At 40.5% G+C, this 21,725-nt stretch overlaps 1 protein-coding gene across 1 annotated transcript in view; it reads right to left on the reverse strand.

Annotated features, from left to right (window-relative positions):
- Positions 1 to 14,206: 14,206 nt before the first annotated feature.
- The window catches only part of CCDC162P, a 29,076-nt gene continuing 21,557 nt past the window's right edge, over positions 14,207 to 21,725 (reverse strand). Inside the window, 3 exon segments of the mRNA XM_010371624.2 lie at positions 14,207 to 14,539; positions 15,935 to 16,028; positions 18,866 to 19,021. Of these exon segments, the coding sequence (XP_010369926.2) occupies positions 14,207 to 14,539; positions 15,935 to 16,028; positions 18,866 to 19,021 (583 nt within the window).

Consider the following 21,725-nt stretch of genomic DNA (forward strand, 5'->3'; position numbering starts at 1 on the left):
GCCTTCCAGCCTAGGTGACAGAGCAAGACTCCATCTAAAAAAAAAAAAAGGCCAGGTGTGGTGGCTCATACCTATAATCCCAGCACTTTGGGAGGCCTAGCCTGGTGGATCATGAGGTCAGGAGAACGAGATCATCCTGGCCAACATGGTGAAACCCCATCTCTAATAAAAATACAAAAAATTTAGCTGGGTGTGGTGACACTTGCCTATTATCCCAGCTACTTGGGAGGCTGAGGCAGGAGAATCACTTGAACCCAGGAGGTGGAAGTTGCAGTGAGCTGAGAACACACCACTGCACACTCCAGCCTGGCGACAGAGCGAGACTCCAAAAAAAAAAAAAAAAAAAAAAAAAAATAGTGAGGAAAGTTCTGTGCTTCTCAATTTAAATAGATTTGGAGAATTTGGAAAGGCCTTCCTTGTGATATACACTCTTTGGAGTCTAAAAAATATACAGAGAGAGAAGAATGGAAGTGAAAGAGAAAAGAGAAGAGGGGAGGAAAAAGAGAAGTGGTTAAATTGAGGAACTGTTCACTGTCCTTTATTGACTGGAGTATATTGGAAGGAGTTGAGCCCTCTCAGTATTTATACAAGATCTTTATATAAGATGCTAGTCACTCCGAGAGTTTAGACTCCTTCAATCCCCCCAATACTATTTATTGACTTAAAAGAGAACACTTTTGTTATTCTAAGCAGTATCCCTCCTTCCATCTCACCAGGTACAGTACCTTTTGGTAGGCTGAAATCTTTCTGGAGAATGAGTAAGAGTATCTGGGACTTCCGGAGTTGGGGCTATCAGTGAGCCATCTATGCCATTCACAATTCTGGAATGTCTTCCTCTGGTTGGGCCCATTCCACCATGATTTCTCAGATTTGAACTTATTTCCTAAAATATTTTAAAACAAAGTAAATAAAATTTGTTGGACGTATAAGTCCCGAAGTACTGCTGTAAAATGATCTCACAGCTACAACTGATCCCCAGCGCAAGAAAAGACCTGGGTACATGTGACAGGGGAGTAGAAAGAAGAGAAGAGAAGGAGAGAAGACGGAAAGGGAAAAGAGTGGAGTGGAGGAGGAGAGAGACCATTTTGCTCAAATAAGAGGTGAGGCACTAAGTGTGATTATTTTCAGAAGAGAGTGCAGTTGTCTAAAACGCTCTGAGAAAAAATCTCCATTCTACAAAGTGGCTAGATAGTGTGCTCTGTATATAGCGGTCTTTCAAGGAATACCAATAATAGTTTTCATGGCTATAAGATCTGAAAAGTTCCCACAGGGCACCTAGGCAGAGGGAGGTGGGTTGTATATGCCGCCATGCACAAAATAATGACAAAGAAGGGAGGGAGAAGAGAGAGGGAGAAGAAGAGGAGAAGGAGGGAAAAGGGAATGAGGAATGGGGAAATAAAAGGGAAATTCATGTCTTCCAATACTCCAGCTCCATTGGCTATGGAGCTGCAGGGCATGATGGATGGAACTCATTTATATTTTTCTGAACTACTAACTAAAAGAAAAAGGTTAAAGCTTTGAAGGAAAGATCATTCTTCAATGAAAGACACAAGGAGTTACCCATAGCAGAAGTACCACAGGAGACATAAGGAGAAAAAGAAAAAAGATCCTAGGTAAAAAAATCTAAAGTTTTCAACCAGATTTTTTTCTGAAGACCCTTGAGGTATCCCAGTCTCTTGGAAATAAGAGCATCTGTAGTTCAGGGGATCAGGGAGGTCTTACAAGGTCATGAGTGAAGGGAGAAGGAAGAAAGCACACGCTCTGCAATCAGATCCTGATGCTGACACTGAGCTGCTCATCTTGTCTCTTTTTCTTAACCTCTCAGAACCTGTTTCCTCACCCGGAAAAAGAAGGTAACGCCCCCCCATCCCCCACCAATCACATGGGGCTGTGAGAGGACTTGATGAGTACACCTACTTCTATTGCCTAGCTTCCTGCCTGCCTGGGCCACAGAAGCTGCTGAATTAAATCATTAACTCCCTGACCCCCCACCTACACTCTCCATTCCAACCATGCCCAGTATTCATACTCACCTCTATCCTCAGTTGCTTCCTCTTGTCCAAGTCCCTTCCTACAAATGTGTTCACTTCGTTTTTTATTCTTTAATCTTCCTACCCCTTCAAGTTTCTTCCTCAATTCTTAAAGAGCTACTATGGCCTGAATGTTTGTGTCCCTCCAAAAGTCATATGTTGAAGTTCTAACCCCAAAGTGATAGTGCTTGGAGATGGGGTCTTTGGGAAGTAATACAGTTTAAATGAGGTCGTAAGGGTAGGGCCTTAGTCTGACATGGCACTGCGCTTATAAAAGAGGAAGAGACACTGGGGCTCTCCTTCACTTGCTTCCCACCCATCTGTCCTTTAGTGTGAGCACACAGTGTAAAGCAGCCATGTACAAGCCAGAAAGAGAGCCCTCACCAGAAAACAACCATGCTGGCACCGTGATCTCAGACCTCCAGCCTCCAGAACTGGGAGAAAATAAATTTCTACCACTTAGTCCATGGTATTTTGTTATTGCAGCCCTAGCAGACTAATACAAGAGCAATAAACACACACTCCTTCTACACATCTATCAGCCCCTTCTTGCTCCTTTACTCTGGCACTCTAGCTTTCACCCTGATTTCATTAGCAGAACTGCTGTGAGAATCAGCAAGAAGTTTTTGTGGCCTCATTTTAATCCCTACCCTCTGACTTTTCCCTCTATATTCAAATCTATTGGATTCCTCCTTCTTCTTCTTCTAAAAATAACAGCTTTATTGAGGTATAATTGACATTCAATAAATGACACATATTTAAAGCATTCAATTGGATTAGCTTTGGCATATGTACTCAACTGTGTAACCATCATCACAATCAAATTATGACCATAGCCACCCTTCCCACCTTACTTCTTCCTTAAGCAACCACTGCTCGGCTTTCTGCAACTATAGATGAGAATGCAGTTCCTAGAATTTAATATGCATGCAATCATGCATTATGTGCTCTTTATTGTCTTCATATTATTGTGGATATAAATATTTTATTTCTTTGTGTTGCTGAGTAGTACTATTCTGTTGTATGGATATACTACAATTTGTTTATCCATTCACTTGTTGATGGGCGTTTGGATTCCTTCCAGTTCTTGGCTATTATGAATAAAACTGCTATAAACATATTGTGTAAAAATCTTTGTATAGATGTGTGCTTCATTTCTCTTGGTTAAATACCTAGGAGAGGAATGGCTGGATCATATGGTAAGTATATGTTCAATTTTTTTAAGAAACTGCCAAACTGTTTTCCAAAGGTGATTGCACCATTTTGCATTTCCACTAGCAGTGTGTGAGAGTCCCAGGTCCTCCACAACCTTGCCAACACTCAAATGGTCAGTCTTTCACATTTTAACCATTCTAAAGGGCATGTAGATGTTTCTCAATGGGGTTTTAGTTTGCATTTTGCTAATGACTAACAGTGTTGAACATCTTTTCATACTTATTTGTCATCTGTACATCTTTGGTGACTTTTTCCTTCTTGAAATGTTCTCTTCCTTTGGTTTTGGTGGTAGTGCACAATTTGTTCTCTGTCTCTTTCCTTTCTTATTCCCTTCCCTTTCTTCCCCTGTACTCTTTCATTGTCTCCACCATTTATTCCTCCTTATGTCATCAGCCCTCTTGTTGTTTCACACTTGTAAGAGAAGCAATGTGTGTGTGTGTATTACACTATACCATTTTATAATGAAGTAGTCACAAAATGCACTTTAGCCAAGTTAAAAGAGTCATGAACACATCCTAGAAGATACAATGACTGAGTTGAATCTTGGAGGCCAAAGAATAAAATGGGAGGGTGGGATGTGGTCAAATAAGGTTAAAATTTTCTTGGAAATATGAGTAGAAGCAGAGAGACATGAAACAGCACAAAATGTTTAGGATACTTCAAATAGAGGGCAGGGGAAGCAGCAGAATAGAGGGGTGGGGTCAGGCAGTGAAGGCCTTGCATGCCTAGCTAAGGAGGTTGAGTTTTGCTCTTTGGTCTACAAGAAGCCACTGAAGGGGTTTAATCAAGGAGGTATAGTTTCTCTGGTCACAGTGTGGAGGATAGATACAGTTGAGGGCAGAGGTAGTGGTGCAAGGCATGGACCCAGAGGGATGGAGGCCAGTTAGAAGGTCATTACAGTCACACAAGTGAGATAATGAGAGTTTGAACTAAGGCAGTGGGGATGGAGAAGAGGGGCTATATTCAATAAATATGTAGAGTGTGATATTGGCAAGAGGTAGTGCTTGATTGATCTAAGGTAAGAAAGCCAGAGGAGTTGAGGACAATACCCACATTTTAATCCTGTCTGACGGCTAGGCATGGTGGCTCATGCCTGTAATCCCAGCACTTTGGGAGGCCAAGGCAGGCAGATCACCCGAGGTCAGGGGTTCGAGACCAGCCTGGCTGACATGGTGAAGCCCCGTCTCTACTAAAAATATAAAAATTACCCAGACATCGTGGCGTGCATCTGTAATTCCAGCTACTTGGGAGGCTGAGGCAGGAGGATCACTTGCACCTGGGAGGCGGAGGTTGCAGTAAGCCAATATTGCACCATTGCACTCCATCCTGGGTGACACAAGTGAAACTCCATCTCAAAAAAAACAAAAAAAAAAAAACAAAAAAAAAACACTGTCTGACTACTCAGATGGTGCTACCTTAGCCAAGAATAGAAATACTAGAGAATTAGATGGGAGAAGAATGAGTCGCCTTTTGATACTGAGTTGAGGTGTTTATGGGATATCCAAACACTATCTGTGAAGCATTTAGATACTCTAGTTTGGGGCTTGGGAGAGAGGTTCCATGAAGAGATGTAGATTTGAAAGTTGACAGTATACTGGAGGTTTTAAACCTCAAGAGTCGATGAGATCACCAAGGGAGAATATGAAAGGAGAATAGGAGCTCTAAAAAGAGGATCCAGGAAAACACCATCATGTTAGAGATGGGTGGAGAAGAGGTCCCCCACTCCAGGAAAATGAGAAAGAAGAATCAAAGATGTGGAAGAGATCCAGGAGAGAATAGAGTCGCAGAAGCAGAGGAAGAAGAGTATCGAGGACAAGGGAGTGGTCAACAGCATTAAGTGAAGGAAAGTAGTCAAATACAACATCTGAATAATGTTCCCTGGATTTAACAATTGAGAGGTCATTGCTGACTCTAGTGAGAAGTTTCAAGGGTGTGGTGGAAGAGCAAGCTACATTACAATGAAAGGATATAGAGCTAGGGGGTTAAAGAACATCCTTTCGATGAGTTCGTGTCCTTGTAGGGACATGGATGCAGCTGAAAACCATCATTCTGAGCAAACTATCACAAGAACAGAAAGTCAAACACCGCATGTTCTCACTCATAGGTGGGAATTGAACAATGAGATCACTTGGACACAGGAAGGGGAACATCACACATCGGGGCCTATTGTGGGGAGTTGGGGGGAGGGATAGCATTAGGAGATATACCTAATGTAAATGATGAGTTAATGGGTGCAGCACACCAACATGGCACATGTATACATATGTAACAAACCTGCATGTTGTGCACATGTACCCTAGAACTTAAAGTATAATTAAAAAAAAAAAAAAAAAAAGAATATCCTTTCAATAAACCTGAATAAAAAAGAAAGGTCATAATTAGGGTACTGGCCAGAGAAGCACATAGGATTCAGTTAAGCTTTCTGGAGAGGATGAAAACAATCTAGCCTGCACATAAGTGGAATGTGGGAAGTACTTGTAAGTGGAAAGAGGTAATGGAGGAAAAGCTTGAAAGTGCAGTAGGGAAAGAAGATAACCAATGAGTCAAGGCCTCAGAAAAGGAAATGGATCGAGAATGTTGGTGAGAGGCGTTGAACTTGACTGGGAAGAGGAACACTTCACACTCTGAGGCTGGAGGGAAGCACGGTAGCAGGTGGAAGATAAGTTTGAAGGGTGTGCATTTGAGGGTGGCAACCTGGTAGAAATGTTCAATCTTGTCTGGGAGCTCACCCCAGAACTGTGTGCCGCATGCATTCCAACACTCCTGCTCACACCCATCCCTCCCGCTCATCCCCACAGCTGCACCCATGGCTCAAGACTTCACATCTTCTTGCCTTTTGGTCTCCCTAACTGCACCCATGGCTCAAGACTTCACATCTTCTTCCCTTTTGGTCTCCCTAACTTACCTTTCTCCCCTTCAACCTGTCAAACACAGTGAATATTCCTAATGAGAATCCCAGGTCAGGTCCTTCCTCAGCTCAAAAACTTTTAAGTGTGAATTCAGCAATCACTCAACAAATGGTACTTATTATTTGCCTTTGTGTCTGTCTACAGCATTTTAAATCTCTATTAAGTGTGAATTCGGCAATCATTCAATGAATGGTATTTCCCACTTGTCTTTGTGTCTGTCTACTAGGCAGACACAAAGACAAAAAAAATACACAAGGGGTCGTCCTCACAGTCAGTATAATGTGGAAAACATAATTGAAGTACAAATGATTTTATATGTAGAAAATATAGTAACTAGTGATCTGAGAAACTAGGAAAAGGCTCTCTGGGGTGATGACACCTGGGCTGGGTCTTTCAGGGCACCCACATTATAGTCCTAGCCCACCTTCCCAGGCTGTTACCCTAATGCCTCCCTACCCTTCCCCATGCTGCAGGTCTTTCCAGGCTATCACTTTCCCGCCTTCCACCCCTGTCCTGTGCTCCTGTCCAGTATCTTTTAACATGTGCTCCTTGGATTTATCTCAGGAGATGACTTATAAGCTCTCAACCTTCACTTCAACCAGAACAGCCCCACTTGTATCTGTTTTATATACTGGTATTCTTTACAAGATCAAATTGACTGAATAAAGGATTCTCTATATCAACTGTGTATGAAAATCATAGGTGGTTATCAAGTTGGGCTTCTCGTTTTTTCCTGGTCCCCATTTGCCCTTTCTGTCTCCCATGCCTGGGTATCTGAAGGGTCTTTCCTCTACTCAGAATGATCAACTAGTCATCTCTGCCTGCCAAAAAACTCATCCTTCAGGGTTTTCCCAAATGCCCCCTCCCTGTGCTGCCCTTCCTGTTTCCCCAGATGTGTATTCTCGTTCCTTTAATCTCCTTCTGTATAGCTTATTGAACCTCTCTGTGCCTTTGTCTTTGAGCCACTTGTGGGCCTACCCTCCTTAAACACACCAGCCTAGAGGTTCATCTGGGTCAGGAACTGTACCTCAGTATTATCTTTTGAGCCTAACTTACAATAGGCACTGAATTAAGATTTTGGGGGTTGTATTTTTAAAAATCTATGTAACTCACTCTATCCCTATTTTCTACTTCAGCTGATTTCTATGGGACTGAGTATTTGGCAGTAGAAGTATTTGGCATTCAATATTGTTGCCATACCCATAAATTTGTACTTTCCTATTAATATGAAGAGTACAGGCCAGGTATGGTGGCTCATGCCTATAATCTCACTGCTTTGGGAAGCCAGGGAGGGAGGATTGCTCAAGGCCAGGAGTTTGAGACCAGCCTGGGCAATGTAGCGAGATCTCATCTCTAGAAAAAATTTAAAAATGGGCAGGACATGGTGGCACACACCTGTGGTCCCAGCTACTTGAAAGACTGAGGTGGGAAGATCAATTGAGCCCAGGAATACGAGGCTGTAGTGAGCTATGGTCACACCACTACACTCTAGTCTGGGTGACAGAGTGAGACCCTGTCTCTGAAAAAAAATAAATAAATAAAAACAGAGAGAGTAGATATGGGTAAATAGAGGTAGATAAATGTGATAAGGGGTTAATGTGGTGAGCTGAGTAGAATCCACAAGGCTTAAAGAATGTTTAAAACTATCTGGAAAGTTGATTTTTTAAAACCATATTTAATTTTACACGTAAGTTACATTCACTAGTATATACATAAAAGAGAAGTATACAGTTGCAAAAAGGGGAAAACCTCTATGAACTGATTTGGAATGATATCCAAGATATATCATTAAGTGAAAAAAACAAAATACAAAAAAGTGTATATAGATAAAATCCAAAACCCCTTTATAATAAAAATATTCAACAAACTTAGAATAGAAGGGAATGTCCTCAACCAGATAAAAGGTACCTATGAAAAACCAATGCTAATATCATACCTAATGGTGAAAGACCGAAGGTTTTCCCCTTCAGAGTAGGAATAATATGATAATATCTACTTTCACTACTTCTACTCAATCTTGTATTGGAGGGTCTAGCCAGAGCAATTAGGCAAGAAAAGAAACAAAAGGCATAAAGATTGAAAAGGAAGAAGCAAAACTATCTCTACTTGCAGATAACATAATCTTGTATATAGAAAATCCTAAGAAATACCACACACACACACACACACACACACACACATACATACACACAAACATATACCCGTAAATTACTAGAACCAATAAACTGGCTTAGTAAGATTGCAGGATACAAGATGAATATACGAAAGTCAACTTTTGTATATATTACTAGTAATGAACTAGTATATATACAAGAGAACACTCTGAAAATGAAGTTAAGAAAAACAATTCAATTTACAATCATGTTAAAAGGAATGAAATATTTTGGAATTAATATATAACGAAAAAGGGTAAAAGTTATATCCTGAAGACTATAAAATATTGTTGAAAGAAGTTGAAGAAGACCTAAATAAAGGCATACCTCATCTTCTTGCACTTAGCTTTATTATGCTTTGCAGATTTTGTGTTTTTTACAAGTTGAACGTTTGTGGCAACCCTGCATTGAACAAATTATTGGCCCCAATAGCATATGCTTACTTCATGTCTCTGTGTCACATTTTCGTAATTCATACAATATTTCAAACTTTTTCATTATTATGTCTATTTTGGTGATCCGACATCAGCGATCTTTGATGTTACTATTGTAAATGTTTTGGGGTGCCATGAACCACACCATATAAGAAGATGAACTTAATAAACGTGTGTGTTCTCACTGCTTCGCCGACTGGCTGTTCCCCTGTTTCCCTCCCTCTCCTCGGATCTCCCTATTCCCTGAGACACCCTATTGAAATTAGGCTGATTAATAACTCTACAATGGCCTCTAAGTGTTTAAGTGAGAACAAGAGTCACATGACTCTCACTTGCAATCAAAAGCTAAATATGATTAAGCTTAGCAAGGAAGGCATGTCAAAAGCTGGAAAAGGCCAAAAACTACTCCTCTGGTGCAAAACAGCCAAGTTGTGAATGCAAAGGAAAAGTTTTTGAAGGAAATTAAAAGCGTTACTCTAATGCATACAAGAATGATAAGAAAGGAAAACAGCCTTATTATTGATATGGAGAAAGTTTCAGTGGTCTGGATAGAAGATCAAATCAACCACAAAATTCCCTGAAGCCAAAGACTAATCCGAAGCAAGGTCCTAACTCTCTCTAGTTCCATGAAGGATGAGAGAAAAGTTTGAAACTAGAAGAGATTGGTTCATGAGGGTTAAGGAAAGAAGCCATCTCCATAACAAAGAAGTGCAAGGTGAAGTGTGATAAATGCTGACATAGAAGTTGCAGCAAGTTATCCAGAATATCTAGCTGAGATAATTGATAGAGGTGGCTACACTAAACAATAGATTTTCAACGTAGACAAGCCAATCTTCTACTGAAAGAAGATGCCATCTGGTATTCTTATAGCTAGAGAGGAGAAGTCAATGCCTGGCTTCAAAGCTTCGAAGGACAGGTTGACTCTTTTGTTAGAGATGAATGCTATTGGTGACTTGAAGTGGAAGCAAATGCTCATTTACCATTCCCCAAATCCTAGGACCCTTAAGAATTATGCTAAATCTATTCCGCCCGTGCTCTACAAATGGAATAACAAAGCCTGGATGACAGCACCTCTCTTTACAGCATAGTTTACTGAAGATCTTAAGCCCACTGTTGAGACACCCACTGTTCAGAAAAAGAGATTCCTTTCAAAACATTACTGTGCATTGACAGTGCCCAAGAGCTCTAATGGAAACGTACAAAGAGATTAATGTTGTTATGCCTGCTAACACAACATCCATTCTACAGGCCATGGATCAAGGAGTATGTGTTGTGTCTCTGTGTCATATTGTGAAGTCATTATTAAGAAATACATTTCAGGCTGGGCACAGTGGCTCACGCCTGTAATTCCAGCACTTTAGGAGGCTGAGTGGGTGGATCATGAAGTCAGAAGATCGAGACCATCCTGGCTAACATGGTGAAACCCCATCTCTACTACAAATACAAAAAGTTAGTCAGGTGTGGTGGTGGGCGCCTGTAGTCCCAGCTACTCAGGAGGCTGAGGCAGGAGAATGGCGTGAACCTGGGAGGCAGAGCTTGCAGTGAGCCGAGATCATACCACTGCACTCCAGCCTGGGTGACAGAGCAAGACTCCGTCTCAAAAAAAAAAAAAAAAAAAAAAAAAAAAAGAAATACATTTCACAAGACAACAACTGCCATGGATAGTAATTACTCTAATGCAAGTTTGTCCAACCCATGGCCCATGGGCTGCATGAGGCCTAGAATGGCTTTGAATGCAGTCCAACACAAATTTGTAAACTTTCTTAAAACATTATGAGTTTCTTGTGATTTTTTTTAAAGCTCATCAGCTATCATTAGTGTTAGTGTATTTTATGTGTGGCCCATGACAATTTTTCTTCTTCCAATGTGGCCCAGAGAAGCCAAAGTCTTGGACACCCTTGCCTAATGGATCTGGGTAAAGTAAACTGAAAACCTTCTGGAAGATTTATCATTCTAGATACCATTAAGAACATTCATGATTCATGAGAGGAGGTCAAAATATCCATGTTAACAGGAGTTTGGAAGAAGTTAATTCCAACCCTCATGGAGGACTTTGAGGAGTTCAAGACTTCAGTGGAGGGAGTCACTAAAGATGTGGCAGAAATAACAAGAGAACTAGAATTAGAAGTGGAACCTGAAGATGTAACTGAATTGCTGCATTCTCGTGATAAAACTTACACAGATGAGGAGGTACTTCTTACGGATGAGCTAAGAAAGAAGGTGGTTTCTTGAGATGGAATCTACTCCTGGTGAAGATGCTGTGAACATTGTTGAAATGACAGCTAAGGATTTAGAATATTACATAAACTCAGTTGATAAAGCACCGTTTGAGAGAATTAAATTCAATTTTGAAAAAAGTTTTACTGTAGGTAAAATACTATCCAACAGTATTACATGCCAAAGAGAACATTTTCATGAAAAGTAGAGTCAATTAATGTGGAAAACTTTATTTTGTCTTATTTTAGGAAATTGCCAGAGACCCCTGGCCCCCAACCTTCAGCAACCACCACTCTGATCAGTCAGCAGCCTTCCATATCAAGGTAAGACCCTCTACCAGCAAAAAGATTACAACTCACTGAAGGCTCAAATGATTATTAGCATTTTTTAGCAAAAATATATTTTCTCTTTCTTTTTTTGTAACAATATTCTTTGGTCTGCAAGTGAATAATGTATTTTAAATTGAGGTATATGTACATTGGTATTTTTTTTTTAAGACAAAATGGTGTTGTACACTTAATTGTCTATAGTGTAATATAAAAGTAACTTTTATATGCACTCAGAAACCAAAAAATTGGCATGGAACCATCTGGAATCAAACCTACAATATCTCCAAGGTGTGTCTATAAATAGAAAGACATGCCATGCTCAAGAACTGGAAGACATAATATTGTAAAAATGGCAATCCTACTAAAATAAAATAAAATGGCAATACTATTCAATCTATAGGTTTGATGCAATCCCTGTCAAAATTCTAATGTACTCTTTTTAAAGCCCCCCAAAATTGGCAAGCTGACACTAAAACTCATGTGAAAATGCAAGGGACTCAAAATAGCTAAAGCAAACTTGAAAAAGAAAAACAAATTTGGAGGGATTATGCTTCATAATTTCAAACTTACTACAAAGCTACAGTAATCAAAACATAGTAGTACTGGCATAAAAACAGGCATTTAGATTAATGGAATAGAATTGAGAGCCCAGTTATAAATTCTTACATTTATGGTCAAGTGTTTTTATGGCAAGGGTTCCAGGACAATTTAATGAGGAAAGATGAGTCTTTTCAACAAGTGGTTCTGAGAAAACTGATTAGCCACATGAAAAGAATAAAGTTGGACCCCTACTTCCCATTGTATAGCACAATTAAGTATAAATGGACCCTAGACCTAAATGTAAGAATTAAAACCATAAATCTCTTAGAAGAAAACATATGAGTGTTTTCATAACTTTGGATTAGGCAGTGGTTTCTTAAATACGACACCAAAAGAACAAGTAATGAAATAATAGTTAAATGGAGATCATAAGACAATCTGTAGAATATACTTGCAAATCATATGCCTTATAAGGGACTTTTACTCAGAATATATAAAGAACTCTTACAACTCATCAATAAAAAACCAAAACATGAAATTTTATAGAAAGGCAAAGGATTTAAACAGACATTTCTCTAAAGAAGACATACAAATGGTCAAGTAAGCAAATGAAAAGATGCTCAAGGTTGGCCGGGCGCGGTGGCTCAAGCCTGTAATCCCAGCACTTTGGGAGGCCGAGACGGGCGGATCACGAGGTCAGGAGATCGAGACCATCCTGGCTAACATGGTGAAACCCCCATCTCTACTAAAAAATACAAAAAACTAGCCAGGCGAGGTGGCGGGCGCCTGTAGTCCCAGCTACTAGGGAGGCTGAGGCAGGAGAATGGCATAAACCCGGGAGGCAGAGCTTGCAGTGAGCTGAGATCCGGCCACTGCACTCCAGCCTGGGCGACAGAGCGAGACTCTGTCTCAAAAAAAAAAAAAAAAAAAAAAAAAAGATGCTCAAGGTCTTAGTAAATGGGGAAATCCAAGTCAAAACCAAAATGAGATACTACTTTACTCCCACTAGAACAGCTAAAATAAAAAGGCAATAACAAGTGCTGACAAAAATGTGGAGACATTGGAATCCTCATACATTGCTGATGGGAATGTAAAAAGTGCAGTCACTTTGAAAAACAGTTTGACGGTTCCTCAAAATGTAAAATATAAAGTTACCATATAATCTGAGCAATCCAATTTCTATGTATATACCCAAGAAAATTAAAAAATATATGTCCTCATAAAACTCTATACCTAGGCCAGGCCTGCTGGCTTACGCCTGTAATCCCAGCACTTTGGGAGGCTGAGGTGGGTGGATCACAAGGTCAGGACATCAAGACCATCCTGGCTAATACGGTGAAACACTGTCTCTACTGAAAATACGAAAAATTAGCCAGGCGTGATGGTATGCACCTGTAGTCCCAGCTACTCAGGAGGCTAAGACAGGAGAATTGCTTGAACCCGGGAGGTGGAAGTTGCAATGAGCCAAGATCGTGCCATTACACTCCAACCCGGGTGACAGAGCAAGACTCCATCTCAAACAAAACAAAACAAAACAACAAAAAACCCTATACATAAATGTTCATAGTGGCACTATTCCTAATGCCAAAAAGTAGAAACAAATGTGGTATATCCATATAATAAAATATTATTTAGCAATGAAAAAATGAAGTACTGATACATGCTACAGCACAGCTAAATTTTGAGAATATTATGCTAAGGGAAAAAAGCCAGACACCAAAGGTCACCTGTTGTATGATTCCATTTATATAAAATGTCCAGAATAAGCAAATCTATAGAAACAAAGTAGATTAGTGGTTGCCAGGGACTGAGGGGAGGGAGAAAAAGTAAGTAACTGCTAATGGGTATGTTTCTTTTGAGAGTGAGTGATAAAAATGTTTTGGAATTAGATAGTGATGATGGTTGCATAATCTTGTGAATATACTAAAAGCCACTGAATTATATACTATAATCTGGTTTTTCTTTGTTTGTTTGTTTGTTTGTTTTGAGACAGAGTCTCACTATGTTGCCAGGCTGGAGTGCAGTGGCATGATCTCAGCTTACTGCAACCTCTGCCTTCAGAGTTCAAGCAATTCCCCTGCCTCAGCCTCCCAAGTAGCTGGGACTGTAGGCACGTGCCACCACACCCGGCTAGTTTTTTGTATTTTAGTAGAGATGGGGTTTCATCATATTGGCCAGGATGGTATTGATCTCCTGACCTTGTGATCCACCCACCTCTGCCTCCCAAAGTGCTGTGGTTACAGGTGTGAGCCACCACACCCAGCCTGTGGTATGTTTTATATCACATTAATTATTTCTCAATAACCAAAAAACAAGAAATACAGAAAAAAGTACCACTGAAAATTAAGAAATCTAGTAAGGGTTTGGTCATACATTGATTCACAAACAGGAAACAGGGAAAGGAGAAAAAAAGGAAAGTAAGGAAGATAAAGAGATAGGAAAGAGAAAGTAGGGGGCAAGGGAGAAAGAAAGGGAGAAAGAGAGAAGGGAAAAAAGGAAGGAAGAAAGGGGCAGCCTGATATTAGCTGGTGGGAGTGATGACATGCCTCTGGCTTCTCTGTCATGCAGGCTGACCTTGACATTAGCAGGACAGCTCCCTTGCGGGGTGTGATAGAAGTACACCTGCTGGACAGCCACCATCAAAGCATTTTTCTGAGCAGCTTGGCAAGCAAGAGTCACCTGCATATTTTCCACTCCTGAATGCAACAAGAGCTAAAGGAAGAAAATACGAAAAATATTAGGAATTTCTTGCATAAAGAAGTGAGTTGAGGGTTGAGATCACCACTTATTCAACATGTAAATATATGACTCAAACTGCCAAAAGAGCTGGGATGCTTGCTACTCAGCCATAAGACTGAATCTGGTCTCTCCCTAAGCAGCATTTCATTCCAAGAAGGCAGCCTCCAGGCTTGATTGGTTCTATAGCTGGACACCATTAGATTTCCCCAATGGTCAGGAAAAGATGAATAGGCTCTAATGAACTAGCAAACATGTGCTCAGTGGTAGGCTCCTGTAAGCCAAGATTAGATCAATGTTTTAAAAATACACATACAGAAGCAAAGAAATCCAAGTAGCAGATAAAACATAGCACCAGGTTTAGAAAGACCAGATAAAAGCTCCAATAACAAATGTATATTTTTAAAACCTTATGCAAAGATTGTTCACTACATGTGAACTTCTTTTTTAGTATCTAACAGAAGTTATTATAAGTGGTGTTGCGGTCTCTGTGGTTCAAACCAGGCTAATGTGCACATCAAATAAGGCAAGGCCATCACTATGGTTTGAATGTGTCCCCCAAAAGTTTATGTGTTGGAAGGTGATTGAGCCATGAGATTAGAGCCCTCATGAATGGATTAATGTCATAATCGTGGGAGTGGATTTCTTTCTCAAGAGAGCAGATGTTATAAAAGCAAGCTTGGCTTGCTCTTGTAGTCTCTTTTGCATGTAATCGCTTGCCCTTCTGCTTTTCTGCCATGTTATGATGCAGTGCAAAAGCCCTTGCCAGAAGCTGCCACCACGTCCTTGGACTTTCCAGCCTCCAGAATCATGAACCAAATCAACGTCTTTTCTTTATAAATTACCCACTCTCAGGTATTTTGTTATAGCAAGAGAAAATGGACTAAACCCATCATTATTATTATTTAAGAAATTGGAAGCTTTTCTTTTTTTTTTTCTTTTTCTTTTTTTTTTTTTTTTTGAGATGGAGTCTCACTCTGTTGCCAGGCTGGAGTGCAGTGGCGCAGTCTTCACTCACTGCAACCACTGCAACCTCCACCTCCTGGGTTCAAGCAATTCTCCTGCCTCAGCCTCCCAAGTAGCTGGGATTACAGGCACGCACCACCATGCCTGGCTAATTTATGTATTTGTAGTAGAGATGGGATTTCACCATGTTGGCCAGGCTGGTCTTGAACTCCTGACCTCATGATCTGCCCACCTGGGCCTCCCAAAGTACTGGGATTACAGGTGTGAGCCACCACACCCGGCCCATGGAAGCTTTTCTTATATGTGAAAGTTAAATTTATATAAAGTATTATGTCTTCTGAAAGAAATACGTGAGCAAATTGTTTTATTCTACTTTCATTTGCTTTTAAAAAATAAATCGTTTACCTTAAGAATGGCTTCCTTTGTGTAAAAACTAAATTTACCAATTTGGTTATCATCCACCTCAGAGATGGCTAAGACAAGAGCAGTAGGAGAATATCTGCAACAAAAAATATGAAACTGTTTTGATGTGATATGCAACTAATCAAGAGACACCATTATGATGGAACAGGATGTCATGTGATCAGATCTGAAATGTCAGTAATAATAGCAAATGCAACTTTTATACAAAACTTGGTATTTCCACTGAAAGCTATAAGAGATCTGGGATCTTTTCTGTCCTTTTTGAACTTGATCTTTCTGTAGTTTGATTGTGGTGACCACCCCATAGTGTTGGAAATTATTTTCTCTTGATTACCATTACACTACTCTCTCCTGTTTTTCCTGTTACCTTTTTTTTTTTTTTTTTTTTTTAAGCAAAATGTTTTTATCTATTTGAAGTACATATGTAGTTAACTGGGCATCAAAGGTGTACCAAGTTACTTTTTTTTTTTTTTTTTGGAGTCAGAATCTTACTCTGTCACCCAGACTGAATGGCAGTGGTGCAATTATAGCTCACTGCAGCTTTGAACACCTGAGCTCAAGCAACTGTCCCACCTCAGCCTACTGAGTAGCTGGGACTACAGACATGCACCACCACACCTGGCTCTTCTCACCTTCTTGACCATACTTGTTTAGGATCCTTCACTGACTCACTCCTTTGAGCACCCCCTAAATGTTGTCCAATTCTCTCTCTTTCCTACGGTTCCAACAGCTATCTAAATATTCTTTGTAGCCATTTTTCCACCTTGAGACTCAGTACTTTGTCCATAACTATGAGACTTTGTCAAGTAACTTAATATCTATCAATCCTTCTTTCTTCATCTGTAAAGGGGGTATCACCTATCTCATAGGGTTATGGCAAATATTAAGAGGGATAATATGCATGAATGTGCTTTTTAAAATGTAAGTCACTATACTCATATTTGATCCAGTTGACCTTCCATATCTATGGGTTCTGCATCCATGGATTCAACCAATTGCAGATAAAAAATATTTGAAAACATAAAACAATTAAAAAGTAACAATACAAAAATAAAAATAATGCAAATAAAAACAATGTAGTATAACGACTATTTACATAGCATTTAAATTGTATTAGATATAATTATAAGTAATCTAAAGATGATTTAAAGCATAAGGGAGGGAGTGCATAGGTTTTATGCAAATACTATGCCATTTTATATAAGGAACTTGGGCATCCTTGGATTTTGGCAAATGAGGAGATTTTGGAACTGATCCCCCACAGACACTAAGGGATCACTATATATGTTGTTGTTATAATGGCTCTCCAAAGTGGTAACTTTAAGGAATTAACATACATAAAATAAATACGAATTCAGTACAGAAGTTCTTTGGATATATAAGCTTTCTCCTGGTAATGAAAAAGGCTCCCTTATCTTGCGGCATCTCTAGGTCATCACCTGGAGGACCAGTCACAGACAAGAGCATCGGCCAGACCATAGGGCATTTGGGCAGTTTGTGCTGATTGGTGGATTCTGACTGAACAAAAAAGTGGTGCCCTATTTTCACAGCAATATAAAACACCAACCAAGGAGGCCCTTGAAGAACCAGAAAAAGCTTAGCTCCAGACAGGGTTTTTTTTTTTTTTTTTTTTTTTTTTTTTTTTTTTTTTTTGCCAATTGGAGACCTAGCGTTGCCTAAGGCCTGATCATACTTCCTGCCTTGGCTTCTGTGAATATCTCTGTATCTTTACAGTAAATTCAGTTTTTGGCTTAGCTAGTGTGATAGGATAGAGCAGGGGCAGGTTTTGCCCCCAGGAGATATTTGGCAATGTCTGGGGACGTCTTTGATTATAGAACAGTGTGTATGGGGTGGGGTACTGAGATATTACTGGCATCTGGTGGGTAGAAGTCAGAAATGTTGCTAATCAACCTAAGACACACAGGATAGTCCCCCACAACAAAGATGTCTTCAGCCCCAAAGTTTAGTAGTGCTAAAATTGAGAAATCCTGGGATATTGTATTCTATCATCCTAACCCGCTCATTCTACCCCTGCTCTGTGGAGTCATTTAGGATATTAACACTCAGAGTTCTATTTTGAGCAGAGATCTGCATTAGCAAAACAAAGGTGCTGGTTGCCTCCTTGGAGTCACCTTTTTCCTTCCTTGGCATGGAGCCAGTACCAGGAATCTCCAGGGATAGAGGTGGGACCCTGCGGGGAAAAGCAGATAGCAGAGAAAGAAAGAAGAGGGAGACAGCAGTTTCTCCTCCCCACACATCAAAGGTTAATTGTGTGAGGACAAAAGAAAGATTCTTTCCCCTGACTGAACAGACTCACCATCTATTACTAGTAAGGGTATTTTCTTTCAAGCAATGGGTTGAACCTATGGGGCATGAGAGAGAAGTTTCACTGGTTTGCATTGGCTTCCATCACTAGCTAACAAAGGAGGCTGCCTGAGATACTGCCTGCATGTTATATTTGTACCTTGTGTTATCCTTTCAAGGAAACAGCTGCTCTGAAAACTTAAGTGACATCTTCCTGGTCTGAAGGAAAGTAAGAGATGAGACCTGGACTTCTGATCCATGGCTCTCACCCCCTTAGACCCATGCTGACTCCCTTTTCTACCTGGAAGCAACATATTCTACCTGGGAAGCAGCTGAGCCTGTGATTTCATCTCACCTGAGTTCTCTAGTTCTTTCATTTCTCAGTTACTTGCTGTTTTTAAATGCAATTGTCCCCCTTAAATGAAATCTTACTTTCTCCCTCTTATTAAAAAAAGAAAGAAGAAAAAAACTGGCATCACGGCAGATAGAATATAAGAGAGAACTTAAAAATGTAATTGTTCTTGCATGTCAAATGGTGACAAAAATTATTTTTCACTGGTTATTCACTCAGCCATCATGTTATTTTTACCTTATGCTCTCAAGGCTCACCTGTCTACCCAACCACTGTCTTCCAGCAGAGAGGTTATAAAGACAGAAGGTGGCTGGTCTGCCCTGTTCCTGTGTGATGCAAATTCAAAGTGAACAGGCCTTAGATACAAATGGAACTCTTCAAAACCCATCTCCCATGCCAATTCTTTATAGAGCCTAAAAGAAAAAAAGAGCCAAGGGCATATGTTAGTGTTTTCTCCTAAAAACAAAGTGAGTAATAAGAAAACGAAGACACCTGAACAAAAACTAAAGTAAAAGTCCAATAAAAGCCCAGGTCTGTGTGAAGTAAGTGAGTCACAGAGGTCTTCCGCTCTGCACTTGCTGTGACAGTTACAGATGGTAGAAAGCAGTTCAAGTAGGAGATGTGCTTGGGTGTTTACTCGACTCTCATTTTCCACAAGCTGACTTCTGTCCCCAGAGCCCTCATGAGGTCACCAACATTGCTGAAATGCAACATTCACCATCTTCTCTCAGAGTTCATCACAGTTGGCCTCTCTGTCTCCTCCTCGAGGATCATCTTTCACCATGTTCCTGCCTCATGACCGCTCTCTCTCAGTGTTCACCGGCTTCTCTTGCTTATCTTCAAATGTTGGTGTTTCCTGAGGTTCCGAACCTGGTTCTCTTCTCATCTACCACATCCCCTCCTTAGGGGTTTGTGGGGGAGTCTGTTCAGCTCCACACCCTAAGACTACTCCTTCATGTAACAATCTGTGACCCTTGTCTGTGTCCTGACTTAACTCTGAGCTCCAGTCCCAAGTCTGTCGCAGCATGGCTCCAGTTAGATGTTCCTCTGGCATCTCAGCCTTACATGTTTACAATTCTTTCCTCCTTCCTTAACACTCTCCTCCTCCTCCTCCCCCCTCCCCTTTCTCCTCCTCTTCCCCCTTCCTCTCCTCCTCCTTCTTCTTTCTTCTTTCTTCTTTCTTCTTTCTTCTTTCTTCTTTCTTCTTTCTTCTTTTTCTTTCTTCTTCTTCTTCTTCTTTTTCTTTCATTCTTCTTCTTCTCTTCTTTCTTCTTCTTCTTCTTCTTCTTTCTTCTTCTTCTTCTTCTTCTTCTTATTCTCTTCTTCCTCTTCCTCTTCTTCTTTCACTTCTTCTTTCTATCTTTTCTCTTCTCTTTTCCTTCTTCTTCCTCTTCCTCCTCCTCCTCCTCCTCCTTTCCTCCTCCTTCTTCTTCTTCCTATTTCCTCCTCCTCCTTTGTCTTTTATTTTTAGAGATAGAGGTCTTGCTTTATTGCCCAGGCTGGAGTGCAGTGGTGCAGTCATAGCTCACTGCAGTCTCAAACTCCTGGGCTCAAGCAATACTCCCACCTCTGCTTCCCAAGTAGCTGGAACAGGCATGAACCACCAGGCTCAACTAATTTTAAAAAAATTTTTGTAGAAATGAGGTCTTGCTGTGTTGCCCATGCTGGTCTCAAATGCCTGGCCTCTGGTGATTCTCCTATCCTGGCTTCCCAAAGTACTGTGATTCCAGGCGTGAGCCATAGTGCATGTTCCCCAACATCCCACTTCTAATGCATTTCTCCATCTTGAGAAGTTGGCATTGAAGGCTGAGTTCTTGGCACCTGTATTAGTTTGCTAGGGCTGCTGCAACAAAGTACCCTGGAAACAGACAAAATACTAAACAACAGAAATTTATTGTCTCACAGTTCTAGAGGATAGAAGTCTGAAATCAAGGTGTCAACAACTGGTTCGTCCTGAGGGCCGTGAGGGAAGGATCTGGTCCTGGTCTCTCTCCTGGGCTCGTCGATGACATGTTCTCCCTGTGCCTTCACATGATCTCCCTCTGTGTCTGTGTCTGAACTTCCTCTTCTAATAAGGACACCGGTCATATTGGATTAAGGCCCACTCTAATAACTTCCATTTAACTCAATTACCTCTGTAAAGACCTATCTCCAAACAAGGCCACATTCGGAGGTACTGGGGATTAGGCCTTGAACATATGAATTTTGGAGGGACATAAGTCAACCCATAGCAGCCCCTCTTCCATGAAGCTTTCCCTGACCACTTAGGAAGAATGAAATACTCTCTTTTCTATACTCCCCTAGTATTTTGTACATATCAGTAGAATATCATTGTTACCATGTGTCATGGGTAATTTTTACATTATGGGATTCCTGCCACCAAGGATCATAAATTATGAAGTGATGTTAATAATATCTTGACTGATAATTTAAATTCTGTCTTTACTACTTTCTAGTTATATGCTCTTAGGCAAATTAACTTTTCTGAGCCTCTACTTCCTTGCTGATAAAATGTTTGTAACCCTCCTCATAAGGATATTCTGAGAATTAAATGAAATAATACACATAAAATCCCCAGTAAAGACCCTGGCCACAGCAGGCCCTTGATAATGGTTGTGGTAGGTGACTGGACTCTCTATGTCTACAGGGCCTTTTGTGGGGACCAGAATATGACAGCTCTCATGTTTACAACAAACCCTTTAGTTCCATATTATTACTGCTTGTAGGACATGTCCACTTGACGTCTTACCATCATCTCACCCTCATACCTAAAACGTAACTCACTAATTTCTCTCTCCTGCCCTCCAAGCCCGCCATACCTCTGTCTGACCTGGATGCTGTCACTGACTCGTCTCTCTCTCATCTCTAGGCTCTTTCTATTCAACTTCATTACATTCAGGAGCAAATTCAACCAATATTCCCTGAGTGCCTGGTGTGGCTCAGGCCCCATACCAGGTGATGGGATGTCACAGTAAAGAATGTGGATAGGGCTTTTGCATTTAGGGAGCTTATGCTAGCAGAAAAGTCAACACACCAATATTAAGCAATGAATTAAAAGGAAATGTGCTGAATGGAGGGGAAACCTAGGTGCCAGTAGAAGGGCTTAGCCTAGTTGAG

This window comes from Rhinopithecus roxellana, chromosome 4 (genome assembly GCF_007565055.1).
Source record: "Rhinopithecus roxellana isolate Shanxi Qingling chromosome 4, ASM756505v1, whole genome shotgun sequence".
In the NCBI taxonomy this organism is placed as follows: domain Eukaryota; kingdom Metazoa; phylum Chordata; class Mammalia; order Primates; family Cercopithecidae; genus Rhinopithecus; species Rhinopithecus roxellana.